This window comes from Cydia amplana, chromosome 25, assembly GCF_948474715.1.
Source record: "Cydia amplana chromosome 25, ilCydAmpl1.1, whole genome shotgun sequence".
NCBI lineage: Eukaryota > Metazoa > Arthropoda > Insecta > Lepidoptera > Tortricidae > Cydia > Cydia amplana.
The window spans coordinates 5,803,786-5,821,304 of record NC_086093.1 but is presented as its reverse complement, the minus strand read 5'-3'; the positions used below and the strand labels follow the sequence as shown (position 1 = coordinate 5,821,304).

Sequence of the window (17,519 nt, the reverse complement as noted above, 5' to 3'; positions counted from 1 at the left end):
TTTTCGTTCGAAACTTCTCTATAATAATGTAATGTATGTTGGGGTAATTTATTCAGGTAGTAAGTGGAGCATCAATTTCATTTCATTTCATACATTCAGATACATATACATATATGTATACATATATCTCTCCCGTATCATACAGTATCTTCATCTTCTTATTTTTCCCGACTTCCCGACATACATACATTGCACTATTATCTTATTTATTTATCATTAGGTTAGGTATTTACCTACTCACGTTTTCCAAATCGAAAATCATGTCTTGCACTGCATCCATTTACATATTTTTCTCACACACGCACTCACTTATTATTACTTTCACCAATAGGTAATAACACCATAATATGTATAAATAAACAACAACAATCACATGCACTGTGATGTGATGTGATGTGACCTGTAACTAGGTGTACCGATCCGACCTGCCACCTACTTAAGATTGGGATGAACTGCCCAATCAGGTAAATGATTCGCATATAGTGCGCAAAACAAACAGACAGACAGGGACACCCACCATCACCGCACCCACTCTCACCTCACTTACGATAATATAATACGTTAAATTATTATAAATAAATACGATATACACGATACACTAAATAACCACCATGCCCTGCCCGCACCGCACGCTCCGCGAGTTTCGCGCTCTACCTGTATGATCCCCGTAGAAGATCGCTCGTTTATTTAAACTATAATACGAATTATAATAATATTCATTAATACGATATAGTAATGTATAATAGTACATAATTTATTAAACTTAATATAAAGTACCTATCCCGTTTTACATCGGTACCAGCAGAGAGCAAACTGAACTGAACGTAGGCAATCCAAGTCGCGGTACGGCTGTTTTACGACAGTGAAGACAACAAGTCAAAATAACATTATAACGATAATTTTCAACTGTTGTTATTGTGTCACATCTATCTATGGTATCTTCACTTTTAAATGGAAGACACATAATAGTGTTAAATGTGATTTTAATTAAGAAAAATCACTTTTTAAACTGACCCGAGGTGTCCGCAACCTATAATACCAAAAGTAAAGTTCTCTCATTCGTTTATCGCCGTTCCAAAACTTTAAACATCCATTAAAATACATATATCAATTCATAAAGAATATATATGTGTAATTTTATTATAATCATTATAATATAATTCGCTATAAATTTAGTTTAATCATAAACGAGTAAGTGAAAAGTTGGAACTGTTATTACGAGAAAACGTCCCGCGACACAAGGGTCTGCGTTACGGTTAAGCCGGAGTATATATAAAAAGTGGCGCCCCCAATTTGACGTGTTTAGTACTCGCCAGCGCAGCGCTCCGCTTACACGCGTCCGCCTGTATTCTATCTTTGCGCAGTTCGTGCGATTTACTAAATTTACTTGCTCATTTCGTTATTAAATAATAATAAATAATTATGGCCGATACCGCAGTTGCTGCCGACGCTCCCGCCCCGGCGACGCCCGCGAAGAAGCCCAAGGCGTCCGCATCCGCAGGCGCTAAGAAGCCTAAGGCGAAGCCCACCCACCCTAAGACGTCCGAGATGGTTAACAGCGCCATCAAGGAGTTGAAGGAGAGGAGCGGTTCGTCCCTGCAGGCTATCAAGAAGTACATCGCCGCCCAGTACAAGGTCGACGCCGAGAAACTGGCCCCTTTCATCAGAAAATATCTGAAGAGCGCAGTCGAATCCGGCGCACTCATTCAGACCAAAGGCAAGGGCGCGTCCGGCTCGTTCAAACTGGAGTCGAAGTCATCATCGGCCGGCAAGAAGCCCGCCGCGGCCAAGAAATCTAGCGCTAAATCTTCAGCAGCCGCCAAGAAGCCCGCCGCAGCTAAGCCCGCTAAGGCGAAGAAGGCCGCCGCTTCCCCGGCCAAGCCTAAGGCCGCCACGAAGGACAAGAAGGCAGCCGCCGCCAAGAAGAAGCCCGCCGCTAAGAAACCCTCCACCCCCGCCAAGGGCAAGAGCGCCGCCGCGCCTAAGGCCAAGAAGACCGCGAAGCCGCCGACCAAGAAGCCTAAAGCTCCGAAGCCCAAGAAGGCAGCGGCCGCACCCAAAGCGAAGCCCGCCGCCAAGAAGGCTGCCTCGAAGAAGTAAGACTGCGACAGTTATTGTTGTCGTCGTAGAGGAGATGTCGATTGTCGTCGCTATAATATTCTTATACGACGACGCGTCGCCTCTTCTCGACTCACGTGATACGCCTGTGCGCGTTAAACGCACATCAAAAAGCCCTTTTCAGGGCTAACAAATGTATTCAAAGGTTCATATCGCCTCTGTTTCATTGCAATATAAGCACAATACACGAGTCGATCGATCAAACAATCAATCAAAATAAGATATAAAAATAAACGGACCAAATATTTTACGAATATATTTTTAGATACCGATAGATAGACGGATGGGTCACGTTACGTTAAATTAAATTAGATTTTATATATGAATTTACACGGTTATTAGAACGTGAATAAACATTATTTAAAAGTCTCAAGACTTCAAACAATAGTCATCTATCTACATACGTATTAAAAATTATAATATATTTATACTTAGTTGTTTGTAAATTGAATTTTCTATTCTCTCTAATTCGCGCTCTTGCAAGCGGGGCGGGGCGTTGATTGGTCGATCGGGCTCGTGTTATGTCGGCTCGTTGTATCCCCACTATCAGCGTACTCCGTGAACGTATAAAAGGATATACGTAGCGCTATGATATTTTTTAAAGTCGCAACTGTGACGTTGAGGGGAACGCACGCGCTTGAGCTCGCTCTCGAGACTTACGCACCCTACCCAACTCACTAGTTGATCAGTATTAACGCCAGTGTTGTGCAAGTGTAGTGCATACCGGTATAGTATAGCCCCTGTCGGAAAGCCCACTTTTGCTGTGATCGTCCTGCCAGGCTAAACCTAACGGTGCCAACACAAGCCCCAGGCGTTAGCAGTGGCCGTTTTGTTGGTTTGCACATACACCACAAGCGGGGTGAAAACCCAGACAGTCCGGCAACCAGCTGTACTATTTTGTCTGTATGTACGCACGATTGTGCATATCTGTGTATTCTGTGTAGTGTAGCCCCTGTCGTAAAGACCACTTTTGCTGTGATCGTCCTGCCAGGCTAAACCTAACGGTGCCAACACAAGCCCCAGGCGTTAGCAGTGGCCGTTTTGCTGGTTCGCACACACACCACAAACGGGGTGAAAACCCAGACAGTCCGGCGCAAGCTGTACTACTTGTACTCACGCCTGTAATTAATTACAGGTCAACGCGCCGACGCCACACACACACACACGCCATCATGGTCATCCAGAGGACGCCCACCAAGACGGCGGCAGCACAGGAAGAGGACGCAGCCCAGGCGGCGGGCCCTACGCACGTGGTGGTGCTCCCAGACACCGGCCTGCTCCTGCTCGACGAAATCGCAGGTGGATCGGAATGCAAAAGGCCAAAGCGTCTGCCAGCGCGTGGAAGCTACACGGGGTCGACGATCTCAGATAGTGACTCGGATGAGTCCATCGATGTTGTCGACCCCGTGGAGGGCCCTAGCGAAGGCTCAGACGCGGAGGACCAATGCAATTCCGAGCCCCCCGTGGACGGAGAGTCGGGGCGGGCAGGCGACAACGGAGAATTGACACGTGGTGATTTGTCACGTGGCGATTTATTGCCGCTTGACTTATCACCACGTGGTAATTATTCACCACGTGCGGCGAGCCCGCCGCCATCGCAGCCGGCCGGCAACTTCAGCACGCCGGCCAACTCACCGCAACGCCGCCACCAGCCGCCTTGCCGCCCTCAGCCCGGCCTCGGGTTGACCGGGGACGCCTGGATGGCGATATTCGAGAAACTCGACAGAGTAGCTCGGGGATCGCTAGACAGTTGCACCCTCGGCCCGCTCGAGGCGGCGCTATTATCAACCCTGTTGGCGCACTCCGGGGCGCGCCAACAGAAGAGACGACGGGCGGAGGACAGCCCGCCGGCACAGGAGGAGAAACGGGAATGTAACCGTATCACTCCTGTGTCGCGCGGACCTACTCAACCCGCCGTCTGCCCACAGGTCTCACCGATGGACACAACCGTCCCATCGACACCCGCGGCCGGATGCTCGCAACAGCCGCCTCCACGCAAGGTGTTACTACCGACCCCGGTAGCAAACACCGACACGTACGCGGCCGCTGCAAAATCGCCACCTAAAACCGCCTCTTCACTGCCCACAGATACCGCAGCCAGCAAGAAGAAGAAGCAGCAGCCGCAGCCGCCGGCCAAGAGGGCCAAACCGCCCCAGATTCTGGTCGAGGTCCTCCCAGACGCGGGCCACCACCTAAGGACCCTCAACGAACGCCTCGGTTTTGAGGCCAAAACCGAGAACGTCGAACCTACCGGCGTGCGGTTCTACCCCAGGACCTCGGAGGAATACCGTGTGGTATTCGCCTACCTCTGCAAGGAGCAGAAACTCAACCCGATGATCCAGTTCGTCAAGCACCCGGAGAAGTCGACCCTGCCCATGAAGGCCGCTATCCGCGGCCTACCGTCAACCATGACGGTGCAGGACGTGAAGGACGCCTGCGCCAAAGAGGGGTATAACGTATCACACGCACGTCTTATCTCCACAGGCAGAGGACGAGGGGGCACCATCTTCTTCGTCCAACTCGACGGCACGGAGCGAGAGAACTTCGGTTTTCTCGACCTCACCAGCATCGCAAACATCAACACCAAGGTTCGTGTCGAACCTTGGAGAGGTAAGCCTGGGCCACCGCAATGTTACCGGTGCCAGGGCTTCAGACATTCCTCACAGGGATGCCACCGGCCGATGCGCTGCGTAAAGTGCGCGCTGCCGCACTTATCGCACCAGTGCACGCGGCCGAGGGACGAGCCAGCGACGTGCGCCAACTGCCTGAGGGACCACCCGGGCAACCACAAGCAGTGCGAGTTTTACTTGCAGGAGCTGCGCAACTGGCGAGCGGGCACCCGCTCCCACACACGCCGCCCGCCAACCCGCCGCCCGCAACGAGGCCCCGACACCAGGGCTTCGGACACGCCCAACCTGGTAGAGGACTCTTCCACAGGTTCTCTAATGGCACCCGCCAATCAGCCGAGGCAGCGGACAACCGGACATCGAGGACGGACGCAGCCACAACCTAAACCGCAGAGGATGCCACAAGCAGAGCCCCGAGCGACGCGGACCACAGCGCCCCCTGCGGCCCCCGCACTCGACACCACAGCATTGCACAAGGACATAGTTACCGCGGTGCAATCCGCGGTAACTATATCCCTGAGGCCAACGCTAGACGAGTTAGTACTAGCTATTAAGTCTCTGTCTAAGCCTGACCACAATCAGGCTTAGCTCGCCCCTCTCTCAGCAATAACGCCAGTTATTCGCTAGCTTCACTCCCTCTTACGGCATAAAAGAGAAAGAGTTAAGGATAGTGTATTGGAACGCGGAAACATTAAATGGTAAAATTAATGATATCCGTACTTTTCTCCACAGCCAGGACATCGACATCATGCTGATCTGCGAGACCAAGCTGACGTCAGCAATGACGCTCACAGTCAGCGGCTACATGGCGTACCGCTTGGACCAAGCGAACCCCGTTACCGGGGTTGCCTGGCGAGGCCTCGCCATCCTCATAAAGAGGACAATCATCCACCAACTGGTGGAGGACGTCGCGCAGCCCAACACGCTGTCCGCGTTAGGGGTAGACATCAAACTACAAAGGCATAACCTGCGTTTGTTTGCTGTCTACAGGCCCAGCAGATACTGTCTGCTAGCAGAGACGCGCGCCGACCTCAAACGACTACTAGTGGACTCCCCCGTGCCGACCATCCTGGCCGGGGACTTCAACGCCGAGCACTCCGCCTGGAACTCCTCCGCGCATTCCCAATCGGGAAACGTCATCTACCAGGTCGTAGAGGACCTCGACCTCACCGTAGGGGGCCCCTACGAGCCCACGCACTACCACCACGCCGACGTATACCGCAGAGGCACCACGATCGACTTTGCGATTTCTCGCGGAGTTGATTCTCTTATGAGGCATCAGGTATTCTACGATCTCTCATCCGACCACAGGCCGGTGCTCCTGACCATCGCAGACCAGCCGACGACGAGACTCTACAGACCCGGACGCCGCTACGATTGGACGGCTTTCACAGAAGCCATGGTAATCTCTCCCCGTACAGGTCCCATATCGACCGCAGAAGAGGTCGATGCCGCAGCAGCCACAATCACCAGGGACATCAAAGCAGCCCTCGCCGAGGCCACACACCCGGTCCCACACACAGACCGGCGTAAGCCGCTTCCGAGGCCGCTTCAAGCGCTTTTAGAGAAAAAGCGCTGGTATAGGAAACAGTGGCAAAGGACTAGAGCTCAGTCGGTCAAGACTGAGCTCAATCGTCTCGAGCGACTGTTAAGGGAAAAACTCAGCGAGCACAGAGCTGCGAGCTGGGAAACACACATTGAAAGCGTAACTGATCACGTTCCTTCCATCCACAGGTTATGCAGACAACTCAGCGCGACGCCAGAGCCGATTCGACCCCTAGTGGACGAAACCGACGGGATCCTGAAATACGCAGCCAAGGACAGAGCGGAAATACTCGCTCGCAGCCTTGAGCAGCAATTCAGGCCCTTCCCCGACACCGACCCGCAACACACGGCGGTCATCGTACAGCACGTTCGAGATTATCTCAACGTGCCCGTAGAGACACACGATGATCCACTCTACTTTTCTCCTTCGCAGGTCCAGGCGACTATCAGGCGTCACTGCAACCCGAAGAAGGCGCCGGGCCCCGACGAGATCCCGAACATGGCGCTCCGCCAACTGCCGCTAAACACCTTAGCGGCAGTGGCGCGCCTGTTCAACGGGATCTTGCGGTCGGGGCACTTCCCCACCATCTGGAAGACAGGACGGGTCATCGTCATTCCCAAACCCGGGAAGGACAGGAAGAAGCCGGAGAACTACCGGCCCATCACGTTGCTATGCAACCTATCAAAGGTGTTCGAGAGGTTGCTGCTCCGGAACCTCTCGCCACACCTGGCACCCAGGCCGGAGCAATTTGGTTTCAGGTCTCAACACTCCACCACGTTGCAGCTCACCCGTGTGTTACACCACATGGGCATGGCTCACAACAAAAAGGAGCACACCGTTGCCGTTCTCCTAGACATGGAGAAAGCGTTCGATCGAGTTTGGCACGAAGGACTAATATACAAACTTTCTCTGTCCACAGCACCCCGCCGCATCGTGAGAGTCATCGCATCGTTCCTGACCGACCGACGCTTCCACGTGCAAGTGGAAGGCACGGCGCAGTCGCAAGACCGCCCAATACGGGCGGGCGTCCCCCAGGGGAGCTGCCTCTCACCCGCATGCTATGTGCGCTACACCAACGACATCCCAGTCGTTGGACAAGCGCAACTAGCCCTATTCGCAGACGACGCCGCTTACTATACGACTTCTTTACAGATGCAGCACGCGGTTACGAAGATCCAGCCAACGCTCGACGCCCTTCCTGACTGGCTCTCCAAATGGAGGCTATCAGTCAACGTGGGCAAGACGCAAGCCATCATCACAGGGCAGCCACACGCAAGAGTGCCGCTGCCCACACCCCCCTCTCTCGCGGGCCAACCCCTCACATGGTCACCCACAGTGAAATACCTGGGGGTGACCATAGACAGGGGACTGACCATGCAACCGCACGTCGCAAACACAGTCATGCGAGCGAAAACCGCTCGCATGAAACTGCGACCAGTCCTCCACAGTAAGCTCCCTGTACGGACCAAACTCGGTCTGTACAAAGCTTACGTCCGCTCACGCCTAACATACGCTTCACCAGCCTGGTATTCTTTCTGTTCCAGGACCAACAAGGAGAAGATGAGGCGTCAGGAGACCCTCTCGCTACGGACCATCGTCGCAGCAACGCGGTACGTGACCAACGCAGCCATCGCCGAGTACCTGAAGTGGAGCAGCCTGGAGGAGTTCGTCGAGCGTCTCGCGCGGGGCATGTTCGACCGCGCGGACAACTGCAGCCACGACCATCTACGAGGGATCGCGCCGCACTACACGCGGCCACCGGACCAGCCAAGGGCTCGGCATCTCCCCCGAGCCCTCCTACACAACACAGACGACGAAGAAGAAGAAGACACAAACACTCAACATCGGATGACGCCTACATAGGCACGACGCACACGCCAGCCTAAGCTGCCGGTCGCCTTCCCTGCGGTCCCGAACCTGGCCCCGCTCAAACGGTATCACCAGGCTAGGGATACGTATTAAAAATTATAATATATTTATACTTAGTTGTTTGTAAATTGAATTTTCTATTCTCTCTAATTCGCGCTCTTGCAAGCGGGGCGGGGCGTTGATTGGTCGATCGGGCTCGTGTTATGTCGGCTCGTTGTATCCCCACTATCAGCGTACTCCGTGAACGTATAAAAGGATATACGTAGCGCTATGATATTTTTATTAAAGGCTGAGCAGCGTACGTTCGTGTGCTCACGTTTTGTGTGTGTGTTGATAAACTAAACTTTAATCCCTTTAAACATGTCTGGACGCGGTAAAGGTGGCAAGGTTAAGGGAAAGGCAAAGTCCCGTTCTAACCGTGCCGGACTCCAGTTTCCCGTCGGCCGTATCCACAGGCTTCTACGCAAGGGCAACTACGCCGAGCGCGTCGGTGCCGGTGCCCCGGTGTACCTAGCCGCCGTCATGGAGTACCTGGCCGCTGAGGTTCTCGAGTTGGCGGGCAACGCCGCTCGCGACAACAAGAAGACCAGGATCATCCCTAGACATCTCCAGCTGGCGATCCGTAACGACGAGGAGTTGAACAAGCTCCTCTCCGGCGTGACCATCGCCCAGGGTGGTGTGCTGCCTAACATTCAGGCCGTGCTCCTGCCCAAGAAGACCGAGAAGAAGGCTTAAGTGTCCACACTTCTCATCCGTGTACGTCTCTAGCGGTATCACCCGGCGATTGGTGAATGTTTGCATTCGTCTCTTGCGTATATTTTATCGCACGGGGCCTATGTTACATTCCCTCCCGAGTGACCGTTACAAAAGGCCCTTTTCAGGGCCACAATATGATTCTGTGATAACGTTATATAAGTTTCATGGCATAACTCGTACGTATATGATGTCATTCGATAGATCAATTATTTATTTATTTATTATGTACTGATACTAAATTCTAATGATTTCGAGAAGTATTAAAGAATATTACAAACTACAAATATGGGATATTAAACATACAACAATGTGTGTACATATATATGGCTCAGAGCTATTACTTGCTCATCTACAGCAGCAAAACGGCAGTTATAAACAAATGAGCTAATCCGCCTACACACAGTTTTAAAATGGACAATAACAGATCTAATTATATATAATATATATTTAAATGAGATCTGTTAACTAAATCATTAATATTCTTTTCATTACATTAATAGTAAATTCGTCAGTATTATTATAATATCAACACGCGCTCTCACTCCCCACCTTGCCAACCGACGATGCTAATGATGCACGAACGCTATTGGTCGAGATAACGCCGGCGTAACGCTCGATCTTTAGTCCCCTATTTCCCGTTCGCCGCGCCTAATATAAACAAAATATCAAAAATTTTTGTTCACATTACCAGTTCAACTCTCGTACTGTAAGCATCTAACTATATCACAATGCCACCCAAGACTAGCGGTAAGGCCGCCAAGAAATCCGGCAAGGCCCAGAAGAACATCTCCAAGTCTGACTCGAAGAAAAAGAAGAAGCATAAGCGCAAGGAGAGCTACGCCATCTACATCTACAAGGTGCTCAAGCAGGTCCACCCCGACACCGGTATCTCCAGCAAGGCCATGTCGATCATGAACTCGTTCGTGAACGACATCTTCGAGCGCATCGCCGCCGAGGCCTCCCGTCTCGCTCACTACAACAAGAGGTCCACCATCACCAGCAGGGAGGTGCAGACCTCCGTGAGGCTCTTGCTGCCCGGTGAGCTCGCCAAGCACGCCGTCAGTGAAGGCACAAAGGCCGTCACCAAGTACACCAGCTCCAAGTAAGCGTCCGTCGTTCCTCGTATGCGGTCCGTCTTCTCAATGCACATTTTAGTGTGATGGGTTTAGATAGTTCGTATTGCGACACGACGACACGCTTTGAGAGAGTGTGGTTTGTGCAACAACCAAAAAGGCCCTTTTCAGGGCCACAAATAAGTTCTGAATATAATATAGCAAGTTTCTAACCGTGCATACGGTGTCAATCGGTCGATTAAACATCACTATATCAATCAACACGCAAGTAAAAGCTTTTGTATGTAATCGACGGGCGCTTAAATATGAAAAACTAAACTATAGATAGACAGACATGCGCAACGTGAGGCAACAGTTGGGTTTAAATTATACAATAATAATAAAATAAGTTAGGAATTATTATTTAAGCTAAACTTTACTATGTGAAATAATGTTATCTAGCCTAACCTAACTAGCTGTCCTAAATCATAATCAAAAACGCTATAATATATATATATGAGAGTAAGAGTTTAGGTTCAAATTTGTTAATTTATTTAAATGTATTGTATTATATTTCAATAATATTACATATTATTAGTTTTACTCTAATCAGAAATCGTGTCTGTGAGAAAGGAAGAGGGGCGAGGGGGACGTGCCCTCTCGCTCACACGGACACTATCTCCGTCCCTTTCCGACGAGCGTATATATAAAAGCGCCTCGCGCCTAAAATTTTGTTTATTCCCTCTCGTGACTCGTTAACGTAACGTACACGCGTGTCGTAGTAAATTTTTCGCAATGGCCCGTACCAAGCAGACCGCTCGTAAATCCACCGGTGGTAAAGCGCCCCGTAAACAGCTCGCCACCAAGGCGGCCCGCAAGAGCGCGCCAGCCACCGGGGGCGTCAAGAAGCCCCATCGTTACAGGCCCGGCACCGTCGCCCTCCGTGAGATCCGTCGCTACCAGAAGAGCACTGAGCTTCTGATCCGCAAGCTGCCCTTCCAGCGTCTGGTGCGTGAGATCGCTCAGGACTTCAAGACCGACCTGCGGTTCCAGAGCTCCGCCGTCATGGCTCTCCAGGAGGCCAGCGAGGCTTACCTCGTCGGCCTCTTCGAGGACACCAACCTTTGCGCCATCCACGCCAAGCGTGTGACCATCATGCCCAAGGACATCCAGCTGGCTCGCAGGATCCGCGGTGAACGTGCCTAAACCACCACAATGCTGCACTAACACTGACACGGAGCTACATCACCGAACGCAGTCTGCGCGAACGCATGCCATTTTGTGTCCCGGACATGCGAACGTGACGCTTCTGTCATATATCAAAAGGCCCTTTTCAGGGCCACACATGATTCGAAAAGTTCACAATTGTTTCTTTGAACAAACGCCTGCTTAGATTATTCAATCGATCATCATCATTAGTCAAATATATTTAATTCGCACGTAGTTACAATAAATAAATTATATAACCACGAAATACACGCAAGTAAGTAAGATTATTTACTTATGAACTTATTACCCCTATATATTACTAGACGGGAAATTGAATTAATGTTAATATACATAATGATTCATTATTAATGATTTGCTTACTCGGTCGCGATAAATTCAAATACTTACAAATATATATATATATATATATATATATATATTAGAGGAGAAATACGAGAGAGAGATAGCGCTACGGGGCACTCTTCCACGATCCGGTCGCCGTTGTTATAGTAATATGAAGTAAGTAATAGTATATATATATGTATGATTTTAAATAAAGTATCATAGGTATGAACTTATTTTACTTTACATGTAGGTATTTATATGAAAAGTAAATCAAATAATAATGCTCCGATATCTCTAACCCCGTCCCCCGTCGCCCCGCAATGGGGTAAAGCGTATAAATATAGCGCGGGCCTGAGCCAAACGCCAGTTATTCCACTCGTGTCGACGCGCGCCGCAAGTCGTGTGTCGTGTGTTGAATTCCGTTCGAGAAGTCTAATCTCTCTCTACCACAAGTCGCAATGACCGGTCGCGGTAAGGGAGGTAAAGGTCTGGGGAAAGGAGGAGCCAAGCGCCACAGGAAGGTGCTCCGCGATAACATCCAGGGTATCACCAAGCCCGCCATCCGTCGTCTCGCCCGCAGAGGTGGCGTCAAGCGTATCTCCGGTCTGATCTACGAGGAGACCCGCGGTGTTCTCAAGGTGTTCCTCGAGAACGTGATCCGTGACGCGGTCACCTACACCGAGCACGCCAAGAGGAAGACCGTCACCGCCATGGACGTCGTCTACGCTCTGAAGCGTCAGGGCCGCACCCTCTACGGTTTCGGAGGTTAAGCGCGCCGGCCGGCCGGCCGGCCGCTGCACTGTCCGCCCGCCGAGACAGTGTCGTCGGTCCCCGCACCCCGCACCCCGCGTCCTCGGACGCAAATACAAAAAGGCCCTTTTCAGGGCCGCAAATAATTCTATGATACGATTACAATACAAACAAAGTTTCAGTGGCGACACAACACAGACGTATAAACAATCGATCTATCTAAGTAGGTACCTATACTGTACCTACCTACCTACCTACCTACCTAAGTCATTATATATTATATTATATTTATTTATTTATATGTACCTACGTATATTAAAAATAATGACTCACCCCGCACCGCAAGTCCAATTTTCTAACTTGCATGTGTAGCCAGCTCGCTCGTTCGTTCGCTCGCCGCGCCGCTTCGGTGGTACTGGTAGGTGTATGAAGTCAGCTCTCTGAAACAATTACAATAATTGTTTTACATAAGTACAAAGATAGATAAATAATATTACAAAATGGGGCTTCAAAATTTGCTCGTTGCGAGTTTGGTTTCAAACCACGGTACTAAGTATACCTACTTATTACATACATAAATATTTTGGTACACCTCATGTACCTACTTACTCGTATAAAATAACTTAACCAGTCTACATCGTGGTTGCGCTTTGCTCCTTATTCTATAGTAATAAGGTGTTCAAATGTGGCTTTGTTGTTGAATTTGCTTTTTTAATTTTTGCATGTGGTGTTTACCAGTAATTAGTTATACATTCAGCATGTTATTTAAGTTTGTATTGATGTACTTAAGCCTCAATGTAATAACTGTTGGTGAACCTTAAAATAAAATAAAATAAAATAAAATAAAAATAAAATAAAAATAGGCATAGATATAGATTCGATCGATTGAACGTAGTACCTACCTACACTACACTACACTTTTCGTTCGAAACTTCTCTATAATAATGTAATGTATGTTGGGGTAATTTATTCAGGTAGTAAGTGGAGCATCAATTTCATTTCATTTCATACATTCAGATACATATACATATATGTATACATATATCTCTCCCGTATCATACAGTATCTTCATCTTCTTATTTTTCCCGACTTCCCGACATACATACATTGCACTATTATCTTATTTATTTATCATTAGGTTAGGTATTTACCTACTCACGTTTTCCAAATCGAAAATCATGTCTTGCACTGCATCCATTTACATATTTTTCTCACACACGCACTCACTTATTATTACTTTCACCAATAGGTAATAACACCATAATATGTATAAATAAACAACAACAATCACATGCACTGTGATGTGATGTGATGTGACCTGTAACTAGGTGTACCGATCCGACCTGCCACCTACTTAAGATTGGGATGAACTGCCCAATCAGGTAAATGATTCGCATATAGTGCGCAAAACAAACAGACAGACAGGGACACCCACCATCACCGCACCCACTCTCACCTCACTTACGATAATATAATACGTTAAATTATTATAAATAAATACGATATACACGATACACTAAATAACCACCATGCCCTGCCCGCACCGCACGCTCCGCGAGTTTCGCGCTCTACCTGTATGATCCCCGTAGAAGATCGCTCGTTTATTTAAACTATAATACGAATTATAATAATATTCATTAATACGATATAGTAATGTATAATAGTACATAATTTATTAAACTTAATATAAAGTACCTATCCCGTTTTACATCGGTACCAGCAGAGAGCAAACTGAACTGAACGTAGGCAATCCAAGTCGCGGTACGGCTGTTTTACGACAGTGAAGACAACAAGTCAAAATAACATTATAACGATAATTTTCAACTGTTGTTATTGTGTCACATCTATCTATGGTATCTTCACTTTTAAATGGAAGACACATAATAGTGTTAAATGTGATTTTAATTAAGAAAAATCACTTTTTAAACTGACCCGAGGTGTCCGCAACCTATAATACCAAAAGTAAAGTTCTCTCATTCGTTTATCGCCGTTCCAAAACTTTAAACATCCATTAAAATACATATATCAATTCATAAAGAATATATATGTGTAATTTTATTATAATCATTATAATATAATTCGCTATAAATTTAGTTTAATCATAAACGAGTAAGTGAAAAGTTGGAACTGTTATTACGAGAAAACGTCCCGCGACACAAGGGTCTGCGTTACGGTTAAGCCGGAGTATATATAAAAAGTGGCGCCCCCAATTTGACGTGTTTAGTACTCGCCAGCGCAGCGCTCCGCTTACACGCGTCCGCCTGTATTCTATCTTTGCGCAGTTCGTGCGATTTACTAAATTTACTTGCTCATTTCGTTATTAAATAATAATAAATAATTATGGCCGATACCGCAGTTGCTGCCGACGCTCCCGCCCCGGCGACGCCCGCGAAGAAGCCCAAGGCGTCCGCATCCGCAGGCGCTAAGAAGCCTAAGGCGAAGCCCACCCACCCTAAGACGTCCGAGATGGTTAACAGCGCCATCAAGGAGTTGAAGGAGAGGAGCGGTTCGTCCCTGCAGGCTATCAAGAAGTACATCGCCGCCCAGTACAAGGTCGACGCCGAGAAACTGGCCCCTTTCATCAGAAAATATCTGAAGAGCGCAGTCGAATCCGGCGCACTCATTCAGACCAAAGGCAAGGGCGCGTCCGGCTCGTTCAAACTGGAGTCGAAGTCATCATCGGCCGGCAAGAAGCCCGCCGCGGCCAAGAAATCTAGCGCTAAATCTTCAGCAGCCGCCAAGAAGCCCGCCGCAGCTAAGCCCGCTAAGGCGAAGAAGGCCGCCGCTTCCCCGGCCAAGCCTAAGGCCGCCACGAAGGACAAGAAGGCAGCCGCCGCCAAGAAGAAGCCCGCCGCTAAGAAACCCTCCACCCCCGCCAAGGGCAAGAGCGCCGCCGCGCCTAAGGCCAAGAAGACCGCGAAGCCGCCGACCAAGAAGCCTAAAGCTCCGAAGCCCAAGAAGGCAGCGGCCGCACCCAAAGCGAAGCCCGCCGCCAAGAAGGCTGCCTCGAAGAAGTAAGACTGCGACAGTTATTGTTGTCGTCGTAGAGGAGATGTCGATTGTCGTCGCTATAATATTCTTATACGACGACGCGTCGCCTCTTCTCGACTCACGTGATACGCCTGTGCGCGTTAAACGCACATCAAAAAGCCCTTTTCAGGGCTAACAAATGTATTCAAAGGTTCATATCGCCTCTGTTTCATTGCAATATAAGCACAATACACGAGTCGATCGATCAAACAATCAATCAAAATAAGATATAAAAATAAACGGACCAAATATTTTACGAATATATTTTTAGATACCGATAGATAGACGGATGGGTCACGTTACGTTAAATTAAATTAGATTTTATATATGAATTTACACGGTTATTAGAACGTGAATAAACATTATTTAAAAGTCTCAAGACTTCAAACAATAGTCATCTATCTACATACGTATTAAAAATTATAATATATTTATACTTAGTTGTTTGTAAATTGAATTTTCTATTCTCTCTAATTCGCGCTCTTGCAAGCGGGGCGGGGCGTTGATTGGTCGATCGGGCTCGTGTTATGTCGGCTCGTTGTATCCCCACTATCAGCGTACTCCGTGAACGTATAAAAGGATATACGTAGCGCTATGATATTTTTTAAAGTCGCAACTGTGACGTTGAGGGGAACGCACGCGCTTGAGCTCGCTCTCGAGACTTACGCACCCTACCCAACTCACTAGTTGATCAGTATTAACGCCAGTGTTGTGCAAGTGTAGTGCATACCGGTATAGTATAGCCCCTGTCGGAAAGCCCACTTTTGCTGTGATCGTCCTGCCAGGCTAAACCTAACGGTGCCAACACAAGCCCCAGGCGTTAGCAGTGGCCGTTTTGTTGGTTTGCACATACACCACAAGCGGGGTGAAAACCCAGACAGTCCGGCAACCAGCTGTACTATTTTGTCTGTATGTACGCACGATTGTGCATATCTGTGTATTCTGTGTAGTGTAGCCCCTGTCGTAAAGACCACTTTTGCTGTGATCGTCCTGCCAGGCTAAACCTAACGGTGCCAACACAAGCCCCAGGCGTTAGCAGTGGCCGTTTTGCTGGTTCGCACACACACCACAAACGGGGTGAAAACCCAGACAGTCCGGCGCAAGCTGTACTACTTGTACTCACGCCTGTAATTAATTACAGGTCAACGCGCCGACGCCACACACACACACACGCCATCATGGTCATCCAGAGGACGCCCACCAAGACGGCGGCAGCACAGGAAGAGGACGCAGCCCAGGCGGCGGGCCCTACGCACGTGGTGGTGCTCCCAGACACCGGCCTGCTCCTGCTCGACGAAATCGCAGGTGGATCGGAATGCAAAAGGCCAAAGCGTCTGCCAGCGCGTGGAAGCTACACGGGGTCGACGATCTCAGATAGTGACTCGGATGAGTCCATCGATGTTGTCGACCCCGTGGAGGGCCCTAGCGAAGGCTCAGACGCGGAGGACCAATGCAATTCCGAGCCCCCCGTGGACGGAGAGTCGGGGCGGGCAGGCGACAACGGAGAATTGACACGTGGTGATTTGTCACGTGGCGATTTATTGCCGCTTGACTTATCACCACGTGGTAATTATTCACCACGTGCGGCGAGCCCGCCGCCATCGCAGCCGGCCGGCAACTTCAGCACGCCGGCCAACTCACCGCAACGCCGCCACCAGCCGCCTTGCCGCCCTCAGCCCGGCCTCGGGTTGACCGGGGACGCCTGGATGGCGATATTCGAGAAACTCGACAGAGTAGCTCGGGGATCGCTAGACAGTTGCACCCTCGGCCCGCTCGAGGCGGCGCTATTATCAACCCTGTTGGCGCACTCCGGGGCGCGCCAACAGAAGAGACGACGGGCGGAGGACAGCCCGCCGGCACAGGAGGAGAAACGGGAATGTAACCGTATCACTCCTGTGTCGCGCGGACCTACTCAACCCGCCGTCTGCCCACAGGTCTCACCGATGGACACAACCGTCCCATCGACACCCGCGGCCGGATGCTCGCAACAGCCGCCTCCACGCAAGGTGTTACTACCGACCCCGGTAGCAAACACCGACACGTACGCGGCCGCTGCAAAATCGCCACCTAAAACCGCCTCTTCACTGCCCACAGATACCGCAGCCAGCAAGAAGAAGAAGCAGCAGCCGCAGCCGCCGGCCAAGAGGGCCAAACCGCCCCAGATTCTGGTCGAGGTCCTCCCAGACGCGGGCCACCACCTAAGGACCCTCAACGAAC

General features: G+C 49.8%; 4 protein-coding genes across 4 annotated transcripts; all 4 read left to right on the top strand.

The window, feature by feature from the left end:
* The first annotated feature begins 1,422 nt into the window (after positions 1 to 1,422).
* On the top strand, positions 1,423 to 2,100 carry LOC134659798 (histone H1C-like). The gene has a single exon (XM_063515502.1). The coding sequence runs from the start codon at positions 1,423 to 1,425 to the stop codon at positions 2,098 to 2,100; it is 678 nt and encodes a 225-aa protein (XP_063371572.1).
* Positions 2,101 to 8,520: 6,420 nt separating this feature from the next.
* LOC134659801 (histone H2A) lies at positions 8,521 to 8,895 on the top strand. Its single transcript, XM_063515506.1, has one exon. The coding sequence runs from the start codon at positions 8,521 to 8,523 to the stop codon at positions 8,893 to 8,895; it is 375 nt and encodes a 124-aa protein (XP_063371576.1).
* A 749-nt stretch (positions 8,896 to 9,644) lies between these two features.
* LOC134659800 (histone H2B) lies at positions 9,645 to 10,022 on the top strand. Its single transcript, XM_063515505.1, has one exon. It carries the CDS (start codon positions 9,645 to 9,647, stop codon positions 10,020 to 10,022), a length of 378 nt encoding a protein of 125 aa, XP_063371575.1.
* A 4,590-nt stretch (positions 10,023 to 14,612) lies between these two features.
* Positions 14,613 to 15,290, top strand: LOC134659750 (histone H1C-like). The gene has a single exon (XM_063515443.1). The coding sequence runs from the start codon at positions 14,613 to 14,615 to the stop codon at positions 15,288 to 15,290; it is 678 nt and encodes a 225-aa protein (XP_063371513.1).
* The last annotated feature ends 2,229 nt before the right edge of the window (positions 15,291 to 17,519 follow it).